General features: G+C 48.4%; 3 protein-coding genes across 4 annotated transcripts; 2 read left to right on the top strand and 1 right to left on the bottom strand.

Moving 5' to 3' along the window:
• The first annotated feature begins 234 nt into the window (after positions 1-234).
• On the top strand, positions 235-3,981 carry LOC125552145 (ubiquitin carboxyl-terminal hydrolase). 2 transcript variants are annotated; one of them, XM_048715629.2, is made up of 4 exons: positions 235-367; positions 1,013-1,280; positions 1,538-1,785; positions 3,266-3,981. In XM_048715629.2, the coding sequence occupies exons 2-4, from the start codon at positions 1,019-1,021 to the stop codon at positions 3,662-3,664; spliced, it is 909 nt and encodes a 302-aa protein (XP_048571586.1). In that variant the 5' UTR covers positions 235-367; positions 1,013-1,018; the 3' UTR covers positions 3,665-3,981. The 2 variants fall into 2 exon arrangements, with proteins under 2 accessions (XP_048571586.1, XP_087374736.1); XM_087518610.1 differs by lacking the exon at positions 235-367 and having other exon boundaries at positions 863-1,280.
• A 216-nt stretch (positions 3,982-4,197) lies between these two features.
• LOC125552144 (receptor-like cytoplasmic kinase 176) lies at positions 4,198-8,221 on the bottom strand. The gene is made up of 6 exons (XM_048715628.1): positions 7,934-8,221; positions 7,179-7,504; positions 6,950-7,085; positions 6,697-6,839; positions 6,470-6,593; positions 4,198-4,887 (listed from the first exon to the last, which is right to left on the bottom strand). The coding sequence occupies exons 1-6, from the start codon at positions 8,001-8,003 to the stop codon at positions 4,565-4,567; spliced, it is 1,122 nt and encodes a 373-aa protein (XP_048571585.1). The 5' UTR covers positions 8,004-8,221; the 3' UTR covers positions 4,198-4,564.
• Positions 8,222-9,316: 1,095 nt separating this feature from the next.
• On the top strand, positions 9,317-20,885 carry LOC147976204 (uncharacterized). The gene is made up of 4 exons (XM_087520775.1): positions 9,317-9,676; positions 18,427-18,747; positions 18,870-19,667; positions 20,583-20,885. Exons 1-4 carry the CDS (start codon positions 9,317-9,319, stop codon positions 20,883-20,885), a joined length of 1,782 nt encoding a protein of 593 aa, XP_087376901.1.
• Positions 20,886-23,162: the final 2,277 nt, after the last annotated feature.

Below are 23,162 nucleotides of genomic sequence, written 5' to 3'. Positions count from 1 at the left end.
GAGTTTAGAAAAAATGCTCATGATTTCAGAAAATTGAGAGTGGTACTGAGTATCGGTGATGCAGCAAAATGTGAACATGGCCATATTTGTTTTGAGACAATGAACATAGCCATTAAAGATTATGATTTTTTTCTTCTGTTATAACGCACGGGCCCTTTTGCTAGCGTTATATTACAGGTTCACACTTCACAGGCTACGGCCTAGACATATTGAGGATTGGGCCGCCGCAGCGTGCGCTTGCCTGGCTTCCGGCTCGGCTCCCAGTCCCTCCCCACCGTCCCCCACCCCACCCACCATCTCCCACGCCGCCGTGAGCGCCACCGCCACCGCCTTCGTGGCTTCCTCTATCGCCGCTGCCGCTGCCGAGGTAAGCCGCAAGGCGGGCTCTTGGTTATGCTGGCTTTCTTAGGTCTCCTTTCTCTTTCTTTTTATCCGCCTACCCTAGCAGACGGGGGAAATCAGGCGACCTGCGGTGCTGCGCCTGCGCGTGTATCTGATCGCTGCGAAATTAGGGTTTCTCGACCTAGCGTGGCTGCTAACATGAATTTCTTTTCTTCCCGCAAAAAAAAAACATGAATTTCTTTTCGGTGGCGCGGGACTGAGACTGGACCGTTTGTAATCATGTCCCCGTTCTCAACTGCTAGCAGCGGTCTGTTGCTTCGGTGCTCTCGAGTGAAAGCTGGGGACAGCGCCGAGATCTGTGGCACCGAGAAGCTTTTTACACTCGAAATTTGCGCCCTGTGTTGCCGGTTTGATGGTGTTTGTTCATGACGACAATGTTAATATAGGTTTAAGCCTTATTGTGGTAGTATTTGCTGATTTTGTTGGCGTTATAAAGTTGCATACCTATGTGTAAACGTTGTTACGGAATCATAATATGGTAGTTTGGCATGGTAAAACCTTACCTGATGATGCATTCATTTGGCCTAGATTGATAATTTGGCTGTTCAATCTTAGAATAATTTTCACAATTTGTTACCAACGTTGTTGCTTTTGTATCTTGCACATTCAGGTTAGAATGAGGCGGCAGGGACAGGGACAGGGACAGGGACAGGGGCAATACGGGGATCCTAACATCAATTCCATGGTGTCTTCCCAGTTGCATCACTACCAGGCTCAGCAAAGGGTTCAACAACTACCTGATAATAGTTACCCTGGAAGAGATCCTGGGCAAGCTGCTGGGGAGAACCAGTATACCACCCAGAAGGTGAGACAGAGCCAATGGGACAGAGGTGGGCCGAACATCCAGAATCAGATTTCACCATATGCATATAATGATGGTATGTAGTATGTACCCACACGCCTGTTTCAATTTGTTGAAAAATCTAAGATGTCAACTTTTTTGGTGGCATAACTAGTTTATATGTGCGCCCTACACTTTGGACAGATTAGCATTTTTCCAAGAAATTTTGGACATATTAGTGGTTGTGTAGCTAGCATGGTAAACTGGTAGTATGTGTGAGAATGTGCTAGAAAATGTTATGTTTTGCATCTTGGTTACACTTCTGTGCTTTTGCACTGACGGATCCTGATGTAGGTCAAAGTGCTGAGGGTAAACGATCCTTTTATGATGGACAACAATCTGATCTGAAGGTTGGTCTAGAAAAGCAACCAAGAAAGGAATTGAGGGACCAGCCTCGTACCGATAAGATTGAAGCAAGGCGCGATGACTATAATCTTCCTCGTACATTTGAAAGTCTAGAGCAGAGTTTTCGTGAAGACATCGTGGTCCTATCCAAGGAACTAAATGATGCAGAGGATGCTGAAAATACTAGGCACAGGGAGGTATGTTCAAATATATTGCATGATTCTGCCTTGTCCTTCCTACCTGCCAAAAGTAGATTAACTGGACTTGCAGATCGTTTTTTACCTTCCTGATATCAGTCATTGATATGTCCTACTATTGACAGGAAGTACTTATCCATTTTATGTCATTGATATGTCCTATTATTGACAGGAAGTACTTATCCATTTTATGGAAGGATTTAATATCATATGCCTTTTGCTTATTGAGTTTCTGTTTGGTCCTGTTAGTCAATTGTGGTATGATTAGCCTTTTGAGTAACAATCCCACAGGTAGATGTTGGGAAACATCTAGTTTTGTGTTGCTACTTAAAAACTATAGATGTCTTCTCCCCTTGTTCTCAGTTATGTGCATAGACTTGTCAATTTCTATGTACATTCTCATTTTGCATGCCAATACCAGTAGTCTAGTACACACCCACATTAATCCATATTAGTCATCGGACGTGAACAACCCACATCTTGCAATGTAACTGCAGAGAACATGCAAGCTCGAGCAACCAATATAGGATTTAATACCAAGAAAAACTTGTGATACTTAGATATTGAAATGGGGTTCTCCCCCCTTGCGCATCTATAGCTTATCATGTTTCCATTGGTTTACTCTATTAGGGCATCTCCAACGCTCTGCCCTTAAACGCCCGCAAACGTCCGGGAAGCCTACTCTGGCCACTGCGCTGCATTGAAGCGGCGTCGCTCTGCCTGCCCAGCCTATTTAAGTAGTGTTCCAGCGCCTCCTCGCCGCAAACCCTCTCCACTCCTCCACAGCAGCAGCGACGGAGCGGACGACGACGGCTGCCCAGCCGGCTAGGACGGCCATGCGTATGAGGTCACCTTCCGGTACCTCCCGTAGGTTAGTTTAGGTTTAAAAAAAATAGTTAAACGGACAAAATATCGTCCGGTTTATGTAAATCATATTCAACTTTTATCTGGTTCCATGAAATTTGTCCGTTTGGTTCAATTTTCGTTTAAAATGCGTGCGGACGTTTAGGGCACATGGTTGGATGTCTGCTTCCGTGTCTGCGGACGGATAGCGAGGCCGATTTGGGGGACGGCGTTGGAGATGCCCTTAGTAAGCTTAGATTTATCTTAGTGCTTGGTGTTGATTAAGGAATTGAGTCACTCTGAAGATTTTTGTGCCTGTGTTAAAATTGCACACCCCACAGCATATGGTGGATCCTTGTATATATGCCTTTCCTATGACAACTTTTAAATCATCTTTTATATGCCTTTTCTATGGCAACTTTTAAAGATCTAAACAATGGAACTTGTTGCAGTAATGTTGCCTCAACTACAATCATACTTGTCAATGTTGCCCCAATTACAGCATGACATCATACTGTTGATAATGTTGCAGCACTGTCTCTGAATCATAGAGTTTTCTTTTTAAACTAGCATCATACACTATTAATATCTATCAAAGACAACTGCTGTTTTACATGGTTCTCATGTCTGTGTGCAGAGATTGAACGAAATAAATGCACAGTATCATGAGAAACTATTGGCACTTCGAGCTCGGCAGACAGCCTATCGAGAAGAATTCCTGCGCAAAGAGTCTCTGGAACGCCAACAGCAATACCAAAAGGCCAGCATAAGCAATTATGCAAATAATGTTGTGCCTAGGGAACCACGTGGCTATCCTCCAACAGCTGCAGCCACGCCTCCTCCTGCTGCTGCTCCCTCTGGAAGTTCTTATGGAGAGGCTCATCGTTATGCATCTGGTCAGTATGAATCCTTTGGGGAGCGGCCAGATTACCCAGAGTTCCATGGTGGGGGCCAAGGTCGCGATCATGGTTTTGAGCACCGTGGTCATCAATACCCTGGCGGTCGTGCTTATAACTCTGGCGGGCGCAGATTCTAAAGATGGCTTGGTTGAACAGTCAGCCATTTTGGCCTCACTTCACCTGGTCTTATCTTTCCGTGGAAAGCTTAAAGTAAATTTCTGTAGAAGCTTAGTTCCAGCCTCCTCTGAATGTAAACACTTGTAAAACCTGTTTTTCGATTCTGTGCCGCTATTTATTCAAGCGATGATCATTTTCTTCAGTAGTCTGCCTAAAATTCTCCAATTCTCAACTCTTGCACATGTAGCTGTTTGTGCTTTGCAACCTCACCAGTGTTGCTTTGGATTCGTAATTTTATAGAGGAGAAAGGGAACACTATATGGGTGTTGTTTGGCTAGGTTTTGGGTTTCTATTGCTTATATCATATGGCTTATCTGCTGTTAACTCATGTCTTGCAATGAAATATTATCATCAAAGCAATGTGAATACTCCTTTTTTTTATATAAAGGACTCTTTTTATTCACTCATAATGATCTTTGTTTCTGGTTCTGGTATTCTTTATGGTTTCGAATGACAGAAACTGGAGGTGCGTCTACGCACTAAGGCGACAAACTAACAACTTAATTTGTTTCATTTCTCGTGCAGAGTAAGAGTTTCTCTGACATGGCTCTCAGCATAAACACGCACTGAGTGAGAATGCTTCAAGACCAAGACACAACTGTTTCCCAACTTGTTTTACAAAGCCGGTGTACTGCAAATATATAAAACAGGCGTCAGGCTGACAGCAAAGTAACAACAGTCTAACAGCTAGCTGTACACATGACGATATATATTCTACATTCTCTTGACAGATTCAAAGGCTAGTCTTCCCCTCAAGTCCGGCTTCTCTTCACTGTTTCTACTCCCTGAAGTGTTGCTTACAAGGAGTAGGCGATGCTCCAGAGAGGTAAAGGAGTACACATGGAACCCAGCAACCCTCCCTACTTGTATGTTTTCTTCACCTCCGGAAGCTTTTCCAGCGCGTTCACGACCTGATCCATGTCCGGCCTGCACCGGGCGTCCATTGACAGGCACTGCATCGCAAGCGCCGCTGCCTTCTGCGCCGCAGGGAGCGAATATTGCGACCCCAATCGTGGGTCCAGGACATGGATGACCCTCCTCTTGCTGTTGATGTAAGGTCTTGCCCACTCCACCAGGTTATGCTGTCCAGGCGGGCGGTTCTTGTCCAGAGCTCGTTGCCCGGTCAGCAACTCTAGAAGAACAACACCATAGGTGTAGACATCGCTCTTCGTGGTCAAGTGGCCTGCATATAATATGGAGAAAAATCATGTAAGTTTGTACCAGTCAGGTGCATGCAAACCATCATTGACTTTCACCATTACAACATGTGCACAAATTTAGAGTAAAGAACATGATGAAGCAATTTAATTATAGCGACCAGAAGAATTTGTGTGCTTACATGAGTGCATCGAAGCTGTAACTATTAACTAGCCAAAATCAGTCATACACATGCAAATCATCATTGAGAACTACTCCCTCCGTTCCTAGCGAAATGAGTGAATCTATACTTCAAAATATGTCTATATACATCCGTATGTGGTGACCATTTGAAATCTCTAGAAAGACAAATATTTAGGAACGGAGGGAGTATTAACTAGCCACAATCAGTCATACAAATCGTCATTGACTTTTTACTATTACAGCATGTGCATATCGGATTAGAGAACAAGATGGTGCAATTTATAGTGATCAGAGGAATTTGTGTGCTAACTTGAATGTGGAACCAAGACGTAGTGTTAAGTGTTTAACTAAGACGAGGCAATTTAATTATAGGAACAAGAAGAATTCGTGTGCTGACATTAGTGCATTGAAGATGTAACTATTAACTACCCAAGATGAGTCATACACATGCAAATCATCATTGATACTATCTCTGTCCCGAATCATCATTGATAATCCTCTTAGCGACAAGTAATTACGGACGGAGGGAGTATTAACTAGCCACAGTCAGTTGTACGCGAGTAAATCATCATTGACTTTTTACCATCACAGCATGTGCATATTGGATTATAGAACAAGATGGGGCAATTTATAGTGATCAGAGGAATTAGTGTGCTAACTTGAACGTGGAACCAAGACGTAGTGTTAAGTGTTTAACTAACCAGCTGAGTATCTAGTCATCCTTCTTCCACTAACCAAAGGTGTGGAAAGCATAAAGTACCGGTTCAAGTTTTCAACTAGCATGATGGCTTGCCTCAATGGTTTGCCTTTTACAGGGTGTCATACATCATCCCCCATAAATCTTTTAAGATTTAAAAAAATTGGTAATCATAGGCATCACATGACTGGAACAACAATCGTCAATCTAAAATGGATTGTTCAGACATGCTCTGCTTCCTGGCTCTTGCCTGGTGAGTCACTTTGCTGCTAAATGATTATCTTATGCACCCTCACTGATGTAGGAGAATCACACCCCTTTAAATAAAAGGCGCATCTAAGCACAACGAAGAACCATGACATATAAAACCAAGTGAATCCGACAGATACACTAGTGTTAGTTGGTTATGTCTCTTAAAAAGGATATGGCATGCACGCCATGAAGCATCAATGTCTTGCTACAAAGATTATTTTCCTTCAATCCTGTTAGGAGTGCATTGCATCAATAGAAACTACAGTAACTGCAACTTGCCAGCAATGCTGTCTTGAACATTGAACCACAACCATCTTAAGAAGATATAATGCTAGAAAAGAATAGAACTTCATTTGCCCTTTTCATGAACAGTCAATGAAGGTCCCCTTTGATCCATGTCACTAAGATGCATGAAAATAGTAGAGGAACAATATGGTTGTAACAGATAGCTGGTAAGGCATGTTAGAAAGATTACCTGTTGCGAGATATTCAGGGGCAGCATATCCTTGAGTCCCCATGACCCTAGTAGAAACATGACTTTTATCGCCACTCGGGCCATCTTTTGCCAAGCCAAAATCAGAGAGTTTTGCATTATATTCCTGTATGCAGTCAAAGAAGGACAAGAAAAGCAAATCTTTAGACCAGAGCTCATTGTACTTTCACTTAGTGTATACATAAGAGACTGAATTTGCATGCGCCCACCGAGTCAAGAAGAACATTGGAGGTCTTGAAATCACGGTATATAACTTTAGCTTCATCGCTATGCAGGAACGCAAGTCCCCTGGCAGCCTCAAGAGCAACCTTCATCCGTAAACTCCATGAGAGGGGCTGGAAATGTGGAGCTCCTGCAGTACCATTGCACTGTCACTCACCCATTTGGCCATTTCCAACAGCACGAATGGAACATTTCTTGCACAATGAGTATAGCACGCAAGATAATATTTGAGAAACTCACTCCTGAAAAGATGGTGCTCCAAGCTACCCTTCGGCATGAATTCGTAGACGAGAAGCCGCTGCTCGTCCTCCAAGCAATACCCGATGAGCTTCACAAGATTGGGGTGTGATAGCTGCCCCAGGTAATTGACCTCAGCCTGCAAGGTATTTTTTTGCAGAAACAGATTCAAACCACAAAACCTTCAGCTCAAACAGGCACAAGAAGAAGTGCGACAAGGCCAGGGACCAACCAGCCATTCTTTGTGCCCCTGGAAACTGTCCAGCTTGAGCTTCTTCACGGCGACGATCATCCCGGTGCCGGGCTTGACCGGCGTAAACGTGCGCTCGTCGATCCACCCCTTGAAGACGGAGCCAAAGCCCCCCTCCCCGAGCAGGCTGTCAGTCCGGAAGTTCCTTGTGGAGCTTCTCAGTTCACTGAAGGTGAACTTGCGGAGGTTGGACGACTGCAAGATCTCCTTCTCGGTCCGAGGAGTCGGCGGCACCGACGACGAAGAACTCTTGCCAAAAGTGCTTGTATCAGTCGCATTGCTGCTGTTGCTGCTCTTGGAATTGTTACCTGGATTGCAAAGCAAGCGGCCGCGGTTACTCACGCTATCTTGAAGATATCAATCCCGCTGCCATTCTGGGAGCAAAATTCGCCCTACTTGTTTTGTTTGGGCAAAACCATATGCGCCTCACGCTTGGTAAAATCGTGCAATTTTGCCCACTGCTGGCCCTGGCCGTCTATGAAGCCCAAAGCGGAAAACTAGACCGTGCAAAATCAACCAGCCCAAGTTGGACTCTTGTTCCAAACAGTGCAGCAGAAGAAGAATCAAGAAACGCTCATTCCTACTCCGAATAACTAACAGGACCAAATCACTAGAGAAGAAGTCGAGAAGCAGAGCACACAAAGCTATCTACTCGCTCAGACCGGAACGCGGCCTGGAAAGCTGATGCAACCAGCCAAAAGCGAGGCGAGGCGAGGCGGAGTAGAGTGGTGGCGCACCTGAGGTGTTGGGAGCACTGAAGGTCGGGTTGATCTCGGCGTTCCCCTGCACGCCGGCGCAGTTCCCCATCAGGAGCGTCCGGCAACGGTACCGGCCAGTCCAACCGGAGCCACGAGGCTGGCTGGGTCTGAGTTCGTTCGTTGTGGCTAGCGGCTAGGACTGGGGTTGGCTTTGGCTTGGCTGGCTGCTTTGGGTAGCGGTGTCATTCTTCTCTGCCTGCCTGCCTGGTTGGAGGATCTATCATTGCTGCCTCCGGGCGAGGGTGGTGGGAGCAGCCGTGGCGTGGGGCCAGGCCAGGCCAGTCGCCTCATTAATGAACGACAAGGCTTTTCTCCTCCCCTCCGCTCCGCCTGCGCCCATGTGATTCATTTGGTTTCTTGGAAAAATTTAGACCGGACCAGACTTCCATGTCACAGAGAAGGAGAATGATACTCAAGTTCGTTCGACCTTGCAAGTCCACTCACTCATAGTGATTGCACCGGTGTGGCCTATTCAGCACAGCATTTTTTTGTTGCGGGAAATAGAAATTCTCATTACTCAATGTGGCAATTCAGCCATCACCAAGTTTACAACGGCATCCGTTCCTGAATGAAACCATACAGCAATACGGGGGTGCGACGATCATAAAACGCAAGTTCATGACTCACTTTATTCTGAGAACGACTACAATGAGAAAAATGGACCTTCCGTCCCTCCGTCATTGCCAGTCTTTTGATATCCTGCATGAGGTTGTGATGGACAGAGCGATCAATCGAAACGGCCGTGCACATGGCCACCGCCTCCAAAGAGTCCATCTCGACGACAATCGGCCGGTCGGTCCTGTGCAACGCCAAGTCCAGCCCCTCCTTACACGCCCCAAGTTCAGCTACAAGGGCGTTATCACATGCTCGGAGCTCCCTGCATGCCGTGAAGATGATCTGCCCAAGATCATCACGGAGGATCATCCTTCCACCTGCTGCGCCTGTCGCCGGGACATAGCTCCCGTCGGTGTTCAGTTTGGTGCTCGCCCTCCCATGTGGTATCTGTTGAATATATGGTTTGTGCATGTATATTGTATAGTCCGGCCCACCTCCTAGTCATTGTATAGTTGAGGTTGTGGCCCACCTTGTACTCCATATATACGTGCGCTATGCACCGATCAATACATCAAGTTGCATTGTCAAAATATTCATTTCCAACATGGTATCATACCTACGATCCTAACCCTAACTCCTGCCGCCGCCGCGATCCCATCGCCGCCGCCGCCGCCGCCGCGTCTCCTCGTCGCCGCGCCGCCGCCCCCCTGTGTGCCGCCGCCTCGCGCTTCCGCCTGCACCCGCAGCGCCGCCACCCGCGCCGCATCGCCATCCCTCCCGCCGCGCCGCCGCCCTTCCCTCTCGGCCATGGCCTCCCCCGGTTCCACCGGTACCACCCGCAGCCGCCGCACCAACCCCTTCGACGGCCCCGATCCCGTCGTCATCCGTGATCTCAATATCCTCGCTCGGGTTCCCGTCGTCCTCGATCAACTCACCTCCACCTACTATGCCTGGAAGACGTACTTCTCCCTTGTGTTCTGTGAGTACAATCTCCGGGATCACATCGGTGGCTCCGTGGACTCCCGCTTCATGGAGAACGATGAGGAGTGGACGTCCATCGACGCCACTCTGATCCGCTGGTTCTACACCACCATCTCGAAGGACCTCTTCCACACGGTGGTCTCCGCCGATGATGACGCTCACGCCTGTTGGAAATATGCCCTAGAGGCAATAATAAAAGCATTATTATTATATTTCCTTGTTCATGATAATTGTCTTTATTCATGCTATAATTGTGTTATCCGGAAATCGTAATACATGTGTGAATAATAGACACCAACATGTCCCTAGTAAGCCTCTAGTTGACTAGCTCGTTGATCAACAGATAGTCATGGTTTCCTGACTATGGACATTGGATGTCATTGATAACGAGATCACATCATTAGGAGAATGATGTGATGGACAAGACCCAATCCTAAACATAGCACAAGGTCGTATAGTTCGTTTACTAGAGTTTTCCAATGTCAAGTATCCTTTCCTTAGACCATGAGATCATGTAACTCCCGGATACCGTAGGAGTGCTTTGGGTGTGCCAAACGTCACAACGTAACTGGGTGACTATAAAGGTATACTACGGGTATCTCCGAAAGTGTCTGTTGGGTTGACACGGATCAAGACTGGGATTTGTCACTCCGTATGACGGAGAGGTATCACTGGGCCCTCGATGATCTCATAATGAGCTCAAAGTGACCAAGTGTCTGGTCACGGGATCATGCATTACGGTACGAGTAAAGTGACTTGCCGGTAACGAGATTGAACGAGGTATTGGGATACCGACGATCGGATCTCGGGCAAGTAACATACCGATTGACAAAGGGAATTGTATACGGGGTTGCTTGAATCCTCGACATCGTGGTTCATCTGATGAGATCATCGAGGAGCATGTGGGAGCCAACATGGGTATCCAGATCCCGCTGTTGGTTATTGGCCGGAGAGCGATCTCGATCATGTCTACATATCTCCCGAACCCGTAGGGTCTACACACTTAAGGTTCGGTGACGCTAGGGTTATAGGGATATGTATATGCAGTAACCCGAATGTTGTTCGGAGTCCCGGATGAGATCCCAGACGTCACGAGGAGTTCCGGAATGGTCCGGAGGTAAAGATTTATATATGGGAAGTCCTGTTTCGGCCATCGGGACAAGTTTCGGGGTCATCGGTATTGTACCGGGACCACCGGAAGGGTCCCGGGGGTCCACCGGGTGGGGCCACCTGTCCCGGGGGGCCACATGGGCTGTAGGGGGTGCGCCTTGGCCTACATGGGCCAAGGGCACCAGCCCCAAGAGGCCCATGCGCCTAGGGTTTCAAGGGGGAAGAGTCCTAGGAGGGGAAGGCACCTCCTAGGTGCCTTGGGGGGGGAGGGAAACCTCCCTTGGCCGCCCCCCCTAGGAGATTGGATCTCCTAGGGCCGGCGCCCCCCTGGCCCTCCTATATATAGTGGGGGAAGGAGGGCTTTTCATCCATGCCTTTGGTTGCCTCCTTCTCCCTCTCCAACACCTCCTCCTCCTCCATAGTGCTTGGCGAAGCCCTGCCGGAGTACTGCAGCTCCATCAACACCACGCCGTCGTGCTGCTGCTGGAGCCATCTCCCTCAACCTCTCCTTCCCCCTTGCTGGATCAAGAAGAAGGAGACGTTACGCTTACTGTACGTGTGTTGAACGCGGAGGTGCCGTCCGTTCGGCGCTAGGATCTCCGTGATTTGGATCACGTCGAGTACGCCTTCCTCATCCCCGTTCTTTGAATGCTTCCGCGCGTGATCTACAAAGGTATGTAGATGCAATCCGATCACTCGTTGCTAGATGAACTCCTAGATGGATCTTGGTGAAATCGTAGGAAAATTTTTGTTTTCTGCAACGTTCCCCGACAGTGGCATCATGAGCTAGGTCTATGCGTAGTTCTCTTGCACGAGTAGAACACAATTTGTTGTGGGCGTTGATGTTGTCAACTTTCTTGTCGCTACTAGTCTTATCTTGCTTCAACGGTATTGTGGGATGAAGTGGCCCGGACCAACCTTACACGTACGCTTACGTGAGACCGGTTCCACCGACTAACATGCACAAGTTGCATAAGGTGGCTGGCGGGTGTCTGTCTCTCCTACTTTAGTTGGAGCGGATTCGATGAAAAGGGTCCTTATGAAGGGTAAATAGAAGTTGACAAATCACGTTGTGGCTTTCACGTAGGTAAGAAAACGTTCTTGCTAGAACCCTACTTCAGCCACGTAAAACTTGCAACAACAATTAGAGGACGTCTAACTTGCTTTTGCAGCAAGTGCTTTGTGATATGATATGGCCAAAGTTGTGATGAATGATGAATGATCTATATGTGATGTATGAGATGTTCATGCTATTGTAATAGGAATCACGACTTGCATGTCGATGAGTATGACAACCGGCAGGAGCCATAGGAGTTGTCCATATTTTTTGTATGACCTGCGTGTCATTGAGAAACGCCATGTAAATTACTTTACTTTATTGCTAAACGCGTTAGCCATAGTAGTAGAAGTAATAGTTGGCGAGCAACTTCATGGAGACACGATGATGGAGATCATGATGATGGAGATCATGGTGTCATGCCGGTGACAAGATGATCATGGAGCCCCAAGATGGAGATCAAAGGAGCTATGTGATATTGGCCATATCATGTCACTATTATTATTTGATTGCATGTGATGTTTATCATGTTTTTGCATCTTGTTTACTTAGAATGACGGTAGTAAATAAGATGATCCCTCATAATAATTTCAAGAAAGTGTTCCCCCTAACTGTGCACCATTGCGACAGTTCGTTGTTTCGAAGCACCACGTGATGATCGGGTGTGATAGATTCTAACGTTCACATACAACGGGTGTAAGACAGATTTACACATGCAAAACACTTAGGTTGACTTGACGAGCCTAGCATGTACAGACATGGCCTCGGAACACAGAAGACCGAAAGGTCGAGCATGAGTCGTATAGAAGATACGATCAACATGAAGATGTTCACCGATGTTGACTAGTCCGTCTCACGTGATGATCGGACACGACCTAGTTAACTCGGATCATGTTATACTTAGATTACAGGAGGGATGTCTATCTAAGTGGGAGTTCATTGAATAATTTGATTAGATGAACTTAATTATCATGAACTTAGTCTAAAATCTTTACAATATGTCTTGTAGATCAAATGGCCAACGTAGTCCTCAACTTCAACGCGTTCCTAGAGAAAACCAAGCTGAAAGACGATGGCAGCAACTACACGGACTGGGTCCGGAACCTGAGGATCATCCTCATAGCTGCCAAGAAAGATTATGTCCTACAAGCACCGCTAGGTGATCCACCCGTCCCACAGAACCAAGACGTTATGAACGCTTGGCAGACACGTGCTGATGACTACTCCCTCGTTCAGTGTGGCATGCTTTACAGCTTAGAGCCGGGGCTCCAAAAGCGTTTTGAGAGACACGGAGCATATGAGATGTTTGAAGAGCTGAAAATGGTTTTCCAAGCTCATGCCCGGGTCGAGAGATATGAAGTCTCCGACAAATTCTTTAGCTGTAAGATGGAGGAAAATAGTTCTGTCAGTGAGCACATACTCACTATGTCTGGGTTACATAACCGCTTGACTCAGCTGGGAGTTAATCTCCCGGATGATGCGGTCATTGACAGAATCCTCCAGTCGCTTCCACCAAGCTACAAGAGCTTTGTGATGAACTTCAATATGTAGGGGATGGAAAAGACCATTCCTGAGGTATTTTCAATGCTGAAATCAGCAGAGGTAGAAGTCAAGAAGGAACATCAAGTGTTGATGGTTAATAAAACCACTAAGTACAAGAAGGGCAAGGGTAAAAAGAACTTCAAGAAGGACGGCAAAGGAGTTGCCACGCCCGGCAAGCAAGCTGCTGGGAAGAAGCCAAAGAATGGACCCAAGCCCGAGACTGAGTGCTTTTATTGCAAGGGAAGTGGTCACTGGAAGCGGAACTGCCCCAAATACTTAGCGGACAAGAAGGCCGGCAAAACAAAAGGTATATGTGATATACATGTAATTGATGTGTACCTTATCAGTATCCGTAGTAGCTCCTGGGTATTTGATACCGGTGCAGTTGCTCACATTTGTAACTCAAAGCAGGGGCTGCGGAATAAGCGGAGATTGGCAAAGGACGAGGTGACGTTGCGCGTCGGGAATGGTTCCAAGGTCAATGTGATCGCCGTCGGCACGCTACCTCTACATTTACCTTCGGGATTAGTATTAAACCTTAATAATTGTTATTTAGTGCCAGCTTTGAGCATGAACATTGTATCAGGATCTCGTTTAATTCGAGATGGCTACTCATTTAAATCTGAGAATAATGGTTGTTCTATTTATATGAGAGATATGTTTTATGGTCATGCTCCGATGGTGAATGGTTTATTCTTAATGAATCTCGAGCGTAATGCTACACATATTCATAGTGTGAATGCCAAAAGATGTAAAGTTGATAATGATAGTCCCACATACTTGTGGCACTGCTGCCTTGGTCACATAGGTGTCAAACGCATGAAGAAGCTCCATGCAGATGGACTTTTAGAGTCTCTTAATTATGAATCATTTGACACGTGCGAACCATGCCTCATGGGTAAAATGACCAAGACTCCGTTCTCAGGAACAATGGAGCGAGCAACCAACTTATTGGAAATCATACATACTGATGTGTGCGGTCCAATGAGTGTTGAGGCTCGCGGTGGCTATCGTTATGTTCTCACCCTCACTGATGACTTGAGTAGATATGAGTATATCTACTTAATGAAACACAAGTCTGAGACCTTTGAAAAGTTCAAGGAATTTCAGAGTGAGGTTGAAAATCAACGTGACAGGAAAATCAAGTTTTTGCGATCAGATCGTGGAGGAGAATACTTGAGTCACGAATTTGGCACACACTTAAGGAAATATGGAATAGTTTCACAACTCACGCTGCCTGGAACACCTCGGCGTAATGGTGTGTCCGAACGTCGTAATCGCACTCTATTAGATATGGTGCGATCTATGATGTCTCTTACCGATTTACCACTATCTTTTTGGGGCTATGCTTTAGAGACTGCCGCATTCACTTTAAATAGGGCTCTGTCGAAATCCGTTGAGACGACACCGTATGAATTATGGTTTGGGAAGAAACCTAAGCTGTCGTTTCTAAAAGTTTGGGGATGCGATGCTTATGTCAAGAAACTTCAACCTGAAAAGCTCGAACCCAAGTCGGAAAAATGCGTCTTCATAGGATACCCTAAAGAAACTATTGGGTATACCTTCTACCTCAGATCCGAAGGCAAGATATTTGTTGCCAAGAATGGATCCTTTCTAGAGAAGGAGTTTCTCTCGAAAGAAGTAAGTGGGAGGAAAGTAGAACTTGATGAAGTATTACCTCTTGAACCGGAAAATGGCGCAACTCAAGAAAATGTTCCTGAGGTGCCTGCACCGACTAGAGAGGAAGTTAATGATCATGATCAAGATACTTCTGATCAAGCTCCTACTGAAATTCGAAGGTCCACAAGGACACGTTCCGCACCAGAGTGGTACGGCAACCCTGTCTTGGAAATCATGTTGTTAGACAACGGTGAACCTTCAAACTATGAAGAAGCGATGGCGGGCCCGGATTCCGACAAATGGCTAGAAGCCATGAAATCCGAGATAAGATCCATGTATGAAAACGAAGTATGGACTTTGACTGACTTGCCCGTTGAACGGCGAGCCATAGAAAATAAATGGATCTTTAAGAAGAAGACAGACGCGGATGGTAATGTGACCATCTATAAAGCTTGGCTTGTCGCTAAGGGTTATCGACAAGTTCAAGGGGTTGACTACGATGAGACTTTCTCACCTGTAGCGAAGCTGAAGTCCATCCGAATCATGTTAGCGATTGCCGCATTATATGATTATGAAATATGGCAAATGGACGTCAAAACGGCATTCCTTAATGGTTTCCTTAAGGAAGAATTGTATATGATGCAACCGGAAGGTTTTGTCGATCCTAAGAATGCTGACAAGGTGTGCAAGCTCCAACGCTCGATTTATGGGCTGGTGCAAGCATCTCGGAGTTGGAACATTCGCTTTGATGAGATGATCAAAGCGTTTGGGTTTACACAGACTTATAGAGAAGCCTGTGTTTACAAGAAAGTGAGTGGGAGCTCTGTAGCATTTCTCATACTATATGTAGACGACATACTTTTGATGGGAAATGATATAGAACTCTTGGACAGCATCAAGGCCTACTTGAATAAGAGTTTTTCAATGAAGGACCTTGGAGAAGCTGCTTATATATTAGGCATCAAGATCTATAGAGATAGATCAAGACGCCTCATAGGTCTTTCACAAAGCACATACCTTGATAAGATATTGAAGAAGTTCAATATGGATCAGTCTAAGAAGGGGTTCTTGCCTGTGTTGCAAGGTGTGAAATTGAGCTCAGCTCAATGTCCGACCACGACAAAAGATATAGAAGAGATGAGTGTCATCCCCTATGCCTCAGCCATAGGTTCTATTATGTATGCCATGCTGTGTACCAGACCTGATGTAAACCTTGCCGTAAGTTTGGTAGGAAGGTACCAAAGTAATCCCGGCAAGGAACACTGGACAGCGGTCAAGAATATCCTGAAGTACCTGAAAAGGACTAAGGAAATGTTTCTCGTTTATGGAGGTGACGAAGAGCTCGTCGTAAAGGGTTACGTCGACGCTAGCTTCGACACAGATCTGGATGACTCTAAGTCTCAAACCGGATACATGTATATTTTGAATGGTGGGGCAGTAAGCTGGTGCAGTTGCAAGCAGAGCGTCGTGGCGGGATCTACATGTAAAGCGGAGTACATGGCAGCCTCGGAGGCAGCGCATGAAGCAATTTGGGTGAAGGAGTTCATCACCGACCTAGGAGTCATACCCAATGCGTCGGGGCCGATCAAGCTCTTCTGTGACAACACTGGAGCTATTGCACTTGCCAAGGAGCCCAGGTTTCACAAGAAGACAAGGCACATCAAGCGTCGCTTCAACTCCATTCGTGAAAATGTTCAAAATGGAGACATAGATATTTGTAAAGTACATACGGACCTGAATGTAGCAGATCCGTTGACTAAACCTCTCCCTAGAGCAAAACATGATCAACACCAGAATTCCATGGGTGTTCGATTCATCACAATGTAACTAGATTATTGACTCTAGTGCAAGTGGGAGACTGTTGGAAATATGCCCTAGAGGCAATAATAAAAGCATTATTATTATATTTCCTTGTTCATGATAATTGTCTTTATTCATGCTATAATTGTGTTATCCGGAAATCGTAATACATGTGTGAATAATAGACACCAACATGTCCCTAGTAAGCCTCTAGTTGACTAGCTCGTTGATCAACAGATAGTCATGGTTTCCTGACTATGGACATTGGATGTCATTGATAACGAGATCACATCATTAGGAGAATGATGTGATGGACAAGACCCAATCCTAAACATAGCACAAGGTTGTATAGTTCGTTTGCTAGAGTTTTCCAATGTCAAGTATCCTTTGCTTAGACCATGAGATCGTGTAACTCCCGGATACCGTAGGAGTGCTTTGGGTGTGCCAAACGTCACAACGTAACTGGGTGACTATAAAGGTATACTACGGGTATCTCCGAAAGTGTCTGTTGGGTTGACATGGATCAAGACTGGGATTTGTCACTCCGTATGACGGAGAGGTATCACTGGGCCCACTCGGTAATGCATCATCATAATGAGCTCAAAGTGACCAAGTGTCTGGTCACGGGATCATGCATTACAGTACGAGTAAAGTGACTTGCCGGTAACGAGATTGAACGAGGTATTGGGATACCGACGATCGGATCTCGGGCAAGTAACATACCGATTGACCAAGGGAATTGTATACGGGGTTGCTTGAATCCTCGACATCGTGGTTCATCCGATGAGATCATCTAGGAGCATGTGGGAGCCAACATGGATATCCAGATCCCGCTGTTGGTTATTGGCCGGAGAGCGATCTCGGTCATGTCTACATATCTCCCGAACCCGTAGGGTCTACACACTTAAGGTTCGGTGACGCTAGGGTTGTAGGGATATGTATATGCAGTAACCCGAATATTTTTCGGAGTCCCGGATGAGATCCCGGACGTCACGAGGAGTTCCGGAATGGTCCGGAGGTAAAGATTTATATATGGGAAGTCCTGTTTCGGCCATCGGGACAAGTTTCGGGGTCATCGGTATTGTACCGGGACCACCGGAAGGGTCCCGGGGGTCCACCGGGTGGGGCCACCTGTCCCGGGGGGCCACATGGGCTGTAGGGGGTGCGCCTTGGCCTACATGGGCCAAGGGCACCAGCCCCAAGAGGCCCATGCGCCTAGGGTTTCAAGGGGGAAGAGTCCTAGGAGGGGAAGGCACCTCCTAGGTGCCTTGGGGGGGAGGGAAACCTCCCTTGGCCGCCGCCCCCCCTAGGAGATTGGATCTCCTAGGGCCGGCGCCCCCCCCTTGGCCCTCCTATATATAGTGGGGGAAGGAGGGCTTTTCATCCATGCCTTTGGTTGCCTCCTTCTCCCTCTCCAACACCTCCTCCTCCTCCATAGTGCTTGGCGAAGCCCTGCCGGAGTACTGCAGCTCCATCAACACCACGCCGTCGTGCTGCTGCTGGAGCCATCTCCCTCAACCTCTCCTTCCCCCTTGCTGGATCAAGAAGAAGGAGACGTTACGCTAACCGTACGTGTGTTGAACGCGGAGGTGCCGTCCGTTCGGCGCTAGGATCTCCGGTGATTTGGATCACGTCGAGTACGCCTTCCTCATCCCCGTTCTTTGAACGCTTCCGCGCGTGATCTACAAAGGTATGTAGATGCAATCCGATCACTCGTTGCTAGATGAACTCCTAGATGGATCTTGGTGAAATCGTAGGAAAATTTTTGTTTTCTGCAATGTTCCCCAACAACGCCATTTGGACTAAGCTCAACGGCCTCTTCACCGACAACGCGCTCCAACGCAAGGTTTTCTTGCACGGCGAGTTTTTTGGGTGCCAGCAGCTTGACTCGTCGGTCGACAATTATTGCATGCGCCTCAAGAAGCTTGTCAACGAGCTCTGTGACCTCGGCGAGAAGGTCTCCGACGAGCTCCTCCTCAGCACTCTCATCGCCGGCCTGAACGAAGACTTTGGGAACGCCGCCTCCAACATCCCTCTCATCACCAACCCGACATTCCCCAAGATCGTCGCGTACCTGAAGCTAGAGGAGAAGAGGATGCGGATGTTGCGTGCCCGGGCCACCCATACGGCTCTCACCGCCGGAACCCGCGGCGGTGCGCCGCCCACTGCTCCGGCTCCCCCCCGTGGCCCGCTCAGGGGCCCCTCCACGTGCATTCGCTGCCCGGGTTCCCATATCCCGCGCCGCCGCAGGCCCCTCCGCCGCCCCCCGCCGAGCAGCAGCAGCGCCGGGGCGGGCGTCGCGGCCGAGGTGGCTGCAAGCAGCAGCAGCAGCAGCCAACTGCCCATGGTGGGGCGCCGCGCCAGCCGCAGCACCCGCTCCTGCCGGCGCCCTGGCAGGCCGGCCAGAACCACTGGACGGAGGTTGTTCACGCATACTCCATGCCCATACCGCGTGCCCCCGTCCCCGGTGTTTTTGGCGCCCGCCCGGCCCCTCATCAGGCTTTGTACGCGGCCCCTCAGGCGTATCCGCCGGCGCCGCTCTACGGCCCCTCGGCGGCCTATGGGCTGCCTCCGGCCGGTGGGCTCGTGGCGCCGCCGCCACAGCCTCTGCCGTCGGCCCCGGCCCTCCCGCCGGCACCATGGGACCCCGCGCTGCTAGCGGCCCTCCACACCGCCCCCACGCCACAGCAGTACACCGGCGGTGGCGACTGGTACATGGACACCGGAGCCACAGCTCACATGGCCGCCAACCCCGGTAAACTTCTTACCGCTCACCATGTTCACACTGCTGCTCGCATTACCGTGGGCGACGGTTCCTCCATGCCCATCACTCATGTCGGCCATGCTACTTTTCCTTCTAACTCCGTTCCATTACATCTTTCTAACGTACTCGTTTCACCTGACATCATTAAAAATCTTGTTTCTGTTCATTCTCTTACACGTGAAAATCCTGTCACCGTTGAATTTGACATGTTTGGCTTTTCTGTTAAGGATGCCCGTACCCGGATGGTGCTCCACCGATGTGACAGCCCCGACGATCTCTACCCGGTCCACTCCTCCACATCCTCCGTCACTGCACCCATGGCGCTTTCCGCTGGATTGGACCTTTGGCATGCTCGTCTCGGTCATCCCAACCCTGCCACCCTTCATCATATTCTTCACAGTTTTTCATCCACGTGTAATAAGATCGATGATCACACTTGTCATGCTTGTCGTCTCGGCAAACATACTCGTTTACCCTTTAGCACTTCCTCGCATGTTGCTTCATACCCCTTTGAGTTAATTCATAGTGATGTTTGGACCTCTCCTGTTGCAAGTAACACGGGCTATCTCTATTATCTTGTTATCCTTGATGATTTTTCGCACTATGTGTGGACCTTCCCGTTGCGGCGAAAGTCAGATTATGTTGCCACTCTCACCGCATTCTACTCCTATGTCTCCACGCAGTTTGGTCTTCATGCGTTGCAAACAGACAACGGGAAGGAGTTCGATAATCTTGCAATCCGCAATCTTCTCGCCACACACGGCACGATTTTTCGTCTCACTTGCCCGTACACTTCGCAACAAAATGGCCGCGCTGAGCGCATGCTTCGCACTCTTAATGACTGCGTTCGCACCCTCCTCTTTCACGCCAACATGCCGCCACGTTTCTGGCCTGACGCGCTCGCCACCGCATCACTACTCCTCAACATCCGTCACTGTCGCACTCGCGGGAATTTTGCTCCTCATCATCTTCTGTTCGGCACGCCACCTTCCTACACCGAGCTTCGCATTTTCGGTTGCTTGTGCTACCCTCGCATCGCTTCCACTACTTCTCATAAGCTCGCACCACGGTCCGTGGCCTGTATTTTTCTTGGCTACCCCCCCAACACCAAAGGCTACCGCTGCTATGATCCTATCTCACATCGGGTCATCACTTCCCGACATGTTTACTTTGATGAGATGGTTTTTCCATTTCAGCAGGTACCTTCGGATGTTGCGGCCTTGCCCGCTCCTGGTGACGGCCGCTCGGGCGCTTCTCGCGGGCCGCCTCCTGGCTTTGAGGGTGCCTCCCGTGCCCTGGATCGAGTTCCTCCCCGGCCGGTTTCCTTCGGGGCTGCACCCCTCTCGGCGCCTGCGACGCCCCCTGCGCCACCATCGGCGCAGGCCTCCTCGGCGCCCCCCGCGCCCTCGCCGGCGGCCTCGCCCGCGGCGGCCTCGCCCGCGGTGGCCTTCCCCGCGCCCTCGCTGGCGGCCTCGCCCGCGGCCTCACCCGCGGTCTTGTGACGCCACCGATTTGACCGTACACTAATCATACACACAAACGTGTACGATCAAGATCAGGGACTCACGGGAAGATATCACAACACAACTCTACAAATAAAATAAGTCATACAAGCATCATATTACAAGCCAGGGGCCTCGAGGGCTCGAATACAAGAGCTCGATCATAGACGAGTCAGCGGAAGCAACAATATCTGAGTACAGACATAAGTTAAACAAGTTTGCCTTAATAAGGCTAGCACAAACTGGGATACAGATCGAAAGAGGCGCAGGCCTCCTGCCTGGGATCCTCCTAACTACTCCTGGTCGTCGTCAGCGGGCATCACGTAGTAGTAGGCACCTCCGGTGTAGTAGGAGTCGTCGTCGACGGTGGCGTCTGGCTCCTGGACTCCAGCATCTGGTTGCGACAACCAGAATGAAAGGAAAAGGGGGAAAAGGGGGAGAAAGCAACCATGAGTACTCATCCAAAGTACTCGCAAGCAAGGAGCTACACTACATATGCATGGGTATCAAATGGAATAAGGGTATCATATGTGGACTGAACTGCAGAATGCCAGAATAAGAGGGGGATAACTAATCCTGTCGAAGACTACGCTTCTGGCAGCCTCCGACTTGCAGCATGTAGAAGAGAGTAGACTGAAGTCCTCCAAGTAGCATCGCATAGCATAATCCTACCCGGTGATCCTTTCCTCGTCGCCCTGTGAGAGAGCGACCACCGGTTGTATCTGGCACTTGGAAGGGTGTGTTTTATTTAGTATCCGGTTCTAGTTGTCATAAGGTCAAGGTACAACTCCAAGTCGTCCTGTTACCGAAGATCACGGCTATTCGAATAGATTAACTTCCCTGCAGGGGTGCACCACATTCCCCAACACGCTTGATCCCATTTGGCCGGACACACTTTCCTGGGTCATGCCCGGCCGCGAAAGATCAACACGTCGCAGCCCCACCTAGGCACAACAGAGAGGTCAGCACGCCGGTCTAAACCTAAGCGCACAGGGGTCTGGGCCCATCGCCCTTAGCACACCTGCACGTTGCGAACGCGGCCGGAAGCAGAACTAGCCCCCTTAATACAAGAGCAGGCTTACGTTCCAATCCGGCGCGTGCCACTTAGTCGCTGACGTCACGAAGGCTTCGGCTGATACCACGACGCCGGGATACCCATAACTACTCCCACGTAGATGGTTAGTGCGTATAGACCAAATGGCCAGACTCAGATCAAATACCCAGATCTCGTTAAGCGTGTTAAGTATCTGCGAACGCTGACCAGGGCCAGGCCCACCTCTCTCCTAGGTGGTCTGAACCTGCCCTGTCGCTCCGCCTCAAAGATCCACTCGCGGGTGCTCCTACGAGCCGACCCATCTTTAATCACCACATGTATCAAGTATAAAGTACATAGTATAAACCCGCGATCACCTCCCGAGTGATCACGGCCCGATAGTATAGCACAGCAGACGGACAAGAATGTAGGGCCACAGATGGAAATACTAGCATCCTATACTAAGCAAGTAGGCTTGCAGGTAAAGGTATCAACAGTAGTAGCAAGGACAGGCTATGCATTAGGATAGGAATAACGGAAAGCAGTAACATGCTACACTACTATAATGCAAGTAGTATAGAGGAGAGTAGGCGATATCTGGTGATCAGGGGGGGGCTTGCCTGGTTGCTCTGGCAAGAGAGAGGGGTCGTCAACACCGTAGTCGATCAGGGGTACCGGCAGCGGTCTCGGGGTCTACCGGAAAGAAGTAATGGAGGGGGAACACCATAAATAACAGAGCAAACAAAGCAACACAAAGCATAACATGGCAATGCGCGGTGCTAGGGGTGACCTAACGCCGTATGAGGTGATACCGGTGAAGGGGGGAAACATCCGGGAAAATATCCCCGGTGTTTCGTGTTTTCGGACAATGAATCGGAGGGGGAAAGTTGCATGTTTGCTATGCTAGGGGCGTGTGACGGACGAACGGGCTGCGTATCCGGGTTCGCCTCGTCGTTCTGAGCAACTTTAATGTTGAAAATATTTTAATCCGAGTTACGGATTAAAAGATATGATTTTCTAAAGATTTTATTAATTTCTGGTATTTAATTAATTATTTAAATTAATTCAAAATTTGGATTTATGACATCAGCATGATGTCATGCTGACGTCACCAGTCAACAGGGGTTGACTGGGTGGGACCCACCTGTCATACACTGTTAGGTTAACTAGGGTTTAGTTATCTGCTTAGGCTAATCTAATCAGGATTAATTAGTTTAGTTAATTAATTAGGTTAATTAAGCAAG

Source organism: Triticum urartu, chromosome 4A (assembly GCF_056163025.1).
Source record: "Triticum urartu cultivar PI428250 chromosome 4A, HENAU_Tu73, whole genome shotgun sequence".
Taxonomy (NCBI): domain Eukaryota; kingdom Viridiplantae; phylum Streptophyta; class Magnoliopsida; order Poales; family Poaceae; genus Triticum; species Triticum urartu.
This window is presented reverse-complemented; position numbering and strand designations above follow the sequence as displayed.

Bases quoted from the DNA above. Each gene is read 5' to 3' on its own strand.
- LOC125552144 (XM_048715628.1), bottom strand. From the start codon at position 8,003: ATGGGGAACTGCGCCGGCGTGCAGGGGAACGCCGAGATCAACCCGACC. The intron at 6,840-6,949 runs GTGAGTTTCTCA...ATGGTACTGCAG, and splicing joins GGAGCACCATCTTTTCAGGA to GAGCTCCACATTTCCAGCCC. The intron at 4,888-6,469 runs GTAATCTTTCTA...TATTATATGCAG, and splicing joins CCCTGAATATCTCGCAACAG to GCCACTTGACCACGAAGAGC.
- LOC125552145 (XM_087518610.1), top strand. From the start codon at position 878: ATGGTAGTTTGGCATGGTAAAACCTTACCTGATGATGCATTCATTTGG. The intron at 1,281-1,537 runs GTATGTAGTATG...ATCCTGATGTAG, and splicing joins ACCATATGCATATAATGATG to GTCAAAGTGCTGAGGGTAAA. The intron at 1,786-3,265 runs GTATGTTCAAAT...GTCTGTGTGCAG, and splicing joins AAAATACTAGGCACAGGGAG to AGATTGAACGAAATAAATGC.
- LOC147976204 (XM_087520775.1), top strand. From the start codon at position 9,317: ATGGCCTCCCCCGGTTCCACCGGTACCACCCGCAGCCGCCGCACCAAC. The intron at 18,748-18,869 runs GCTCTCACCGCC...GCGCCGCCGCAG, and splicing joins GTGCCCGGGCCACCCATACG to GCCCCTCCGCCGCCCCCCGC. The intron at 19,668-20,582 runs GTCCACTCCTCC...CCATTTCAGCAG, and splicing joins GCCCCGACGATCTCTACCCG to GTACCTTCGGATGTTGCGGC.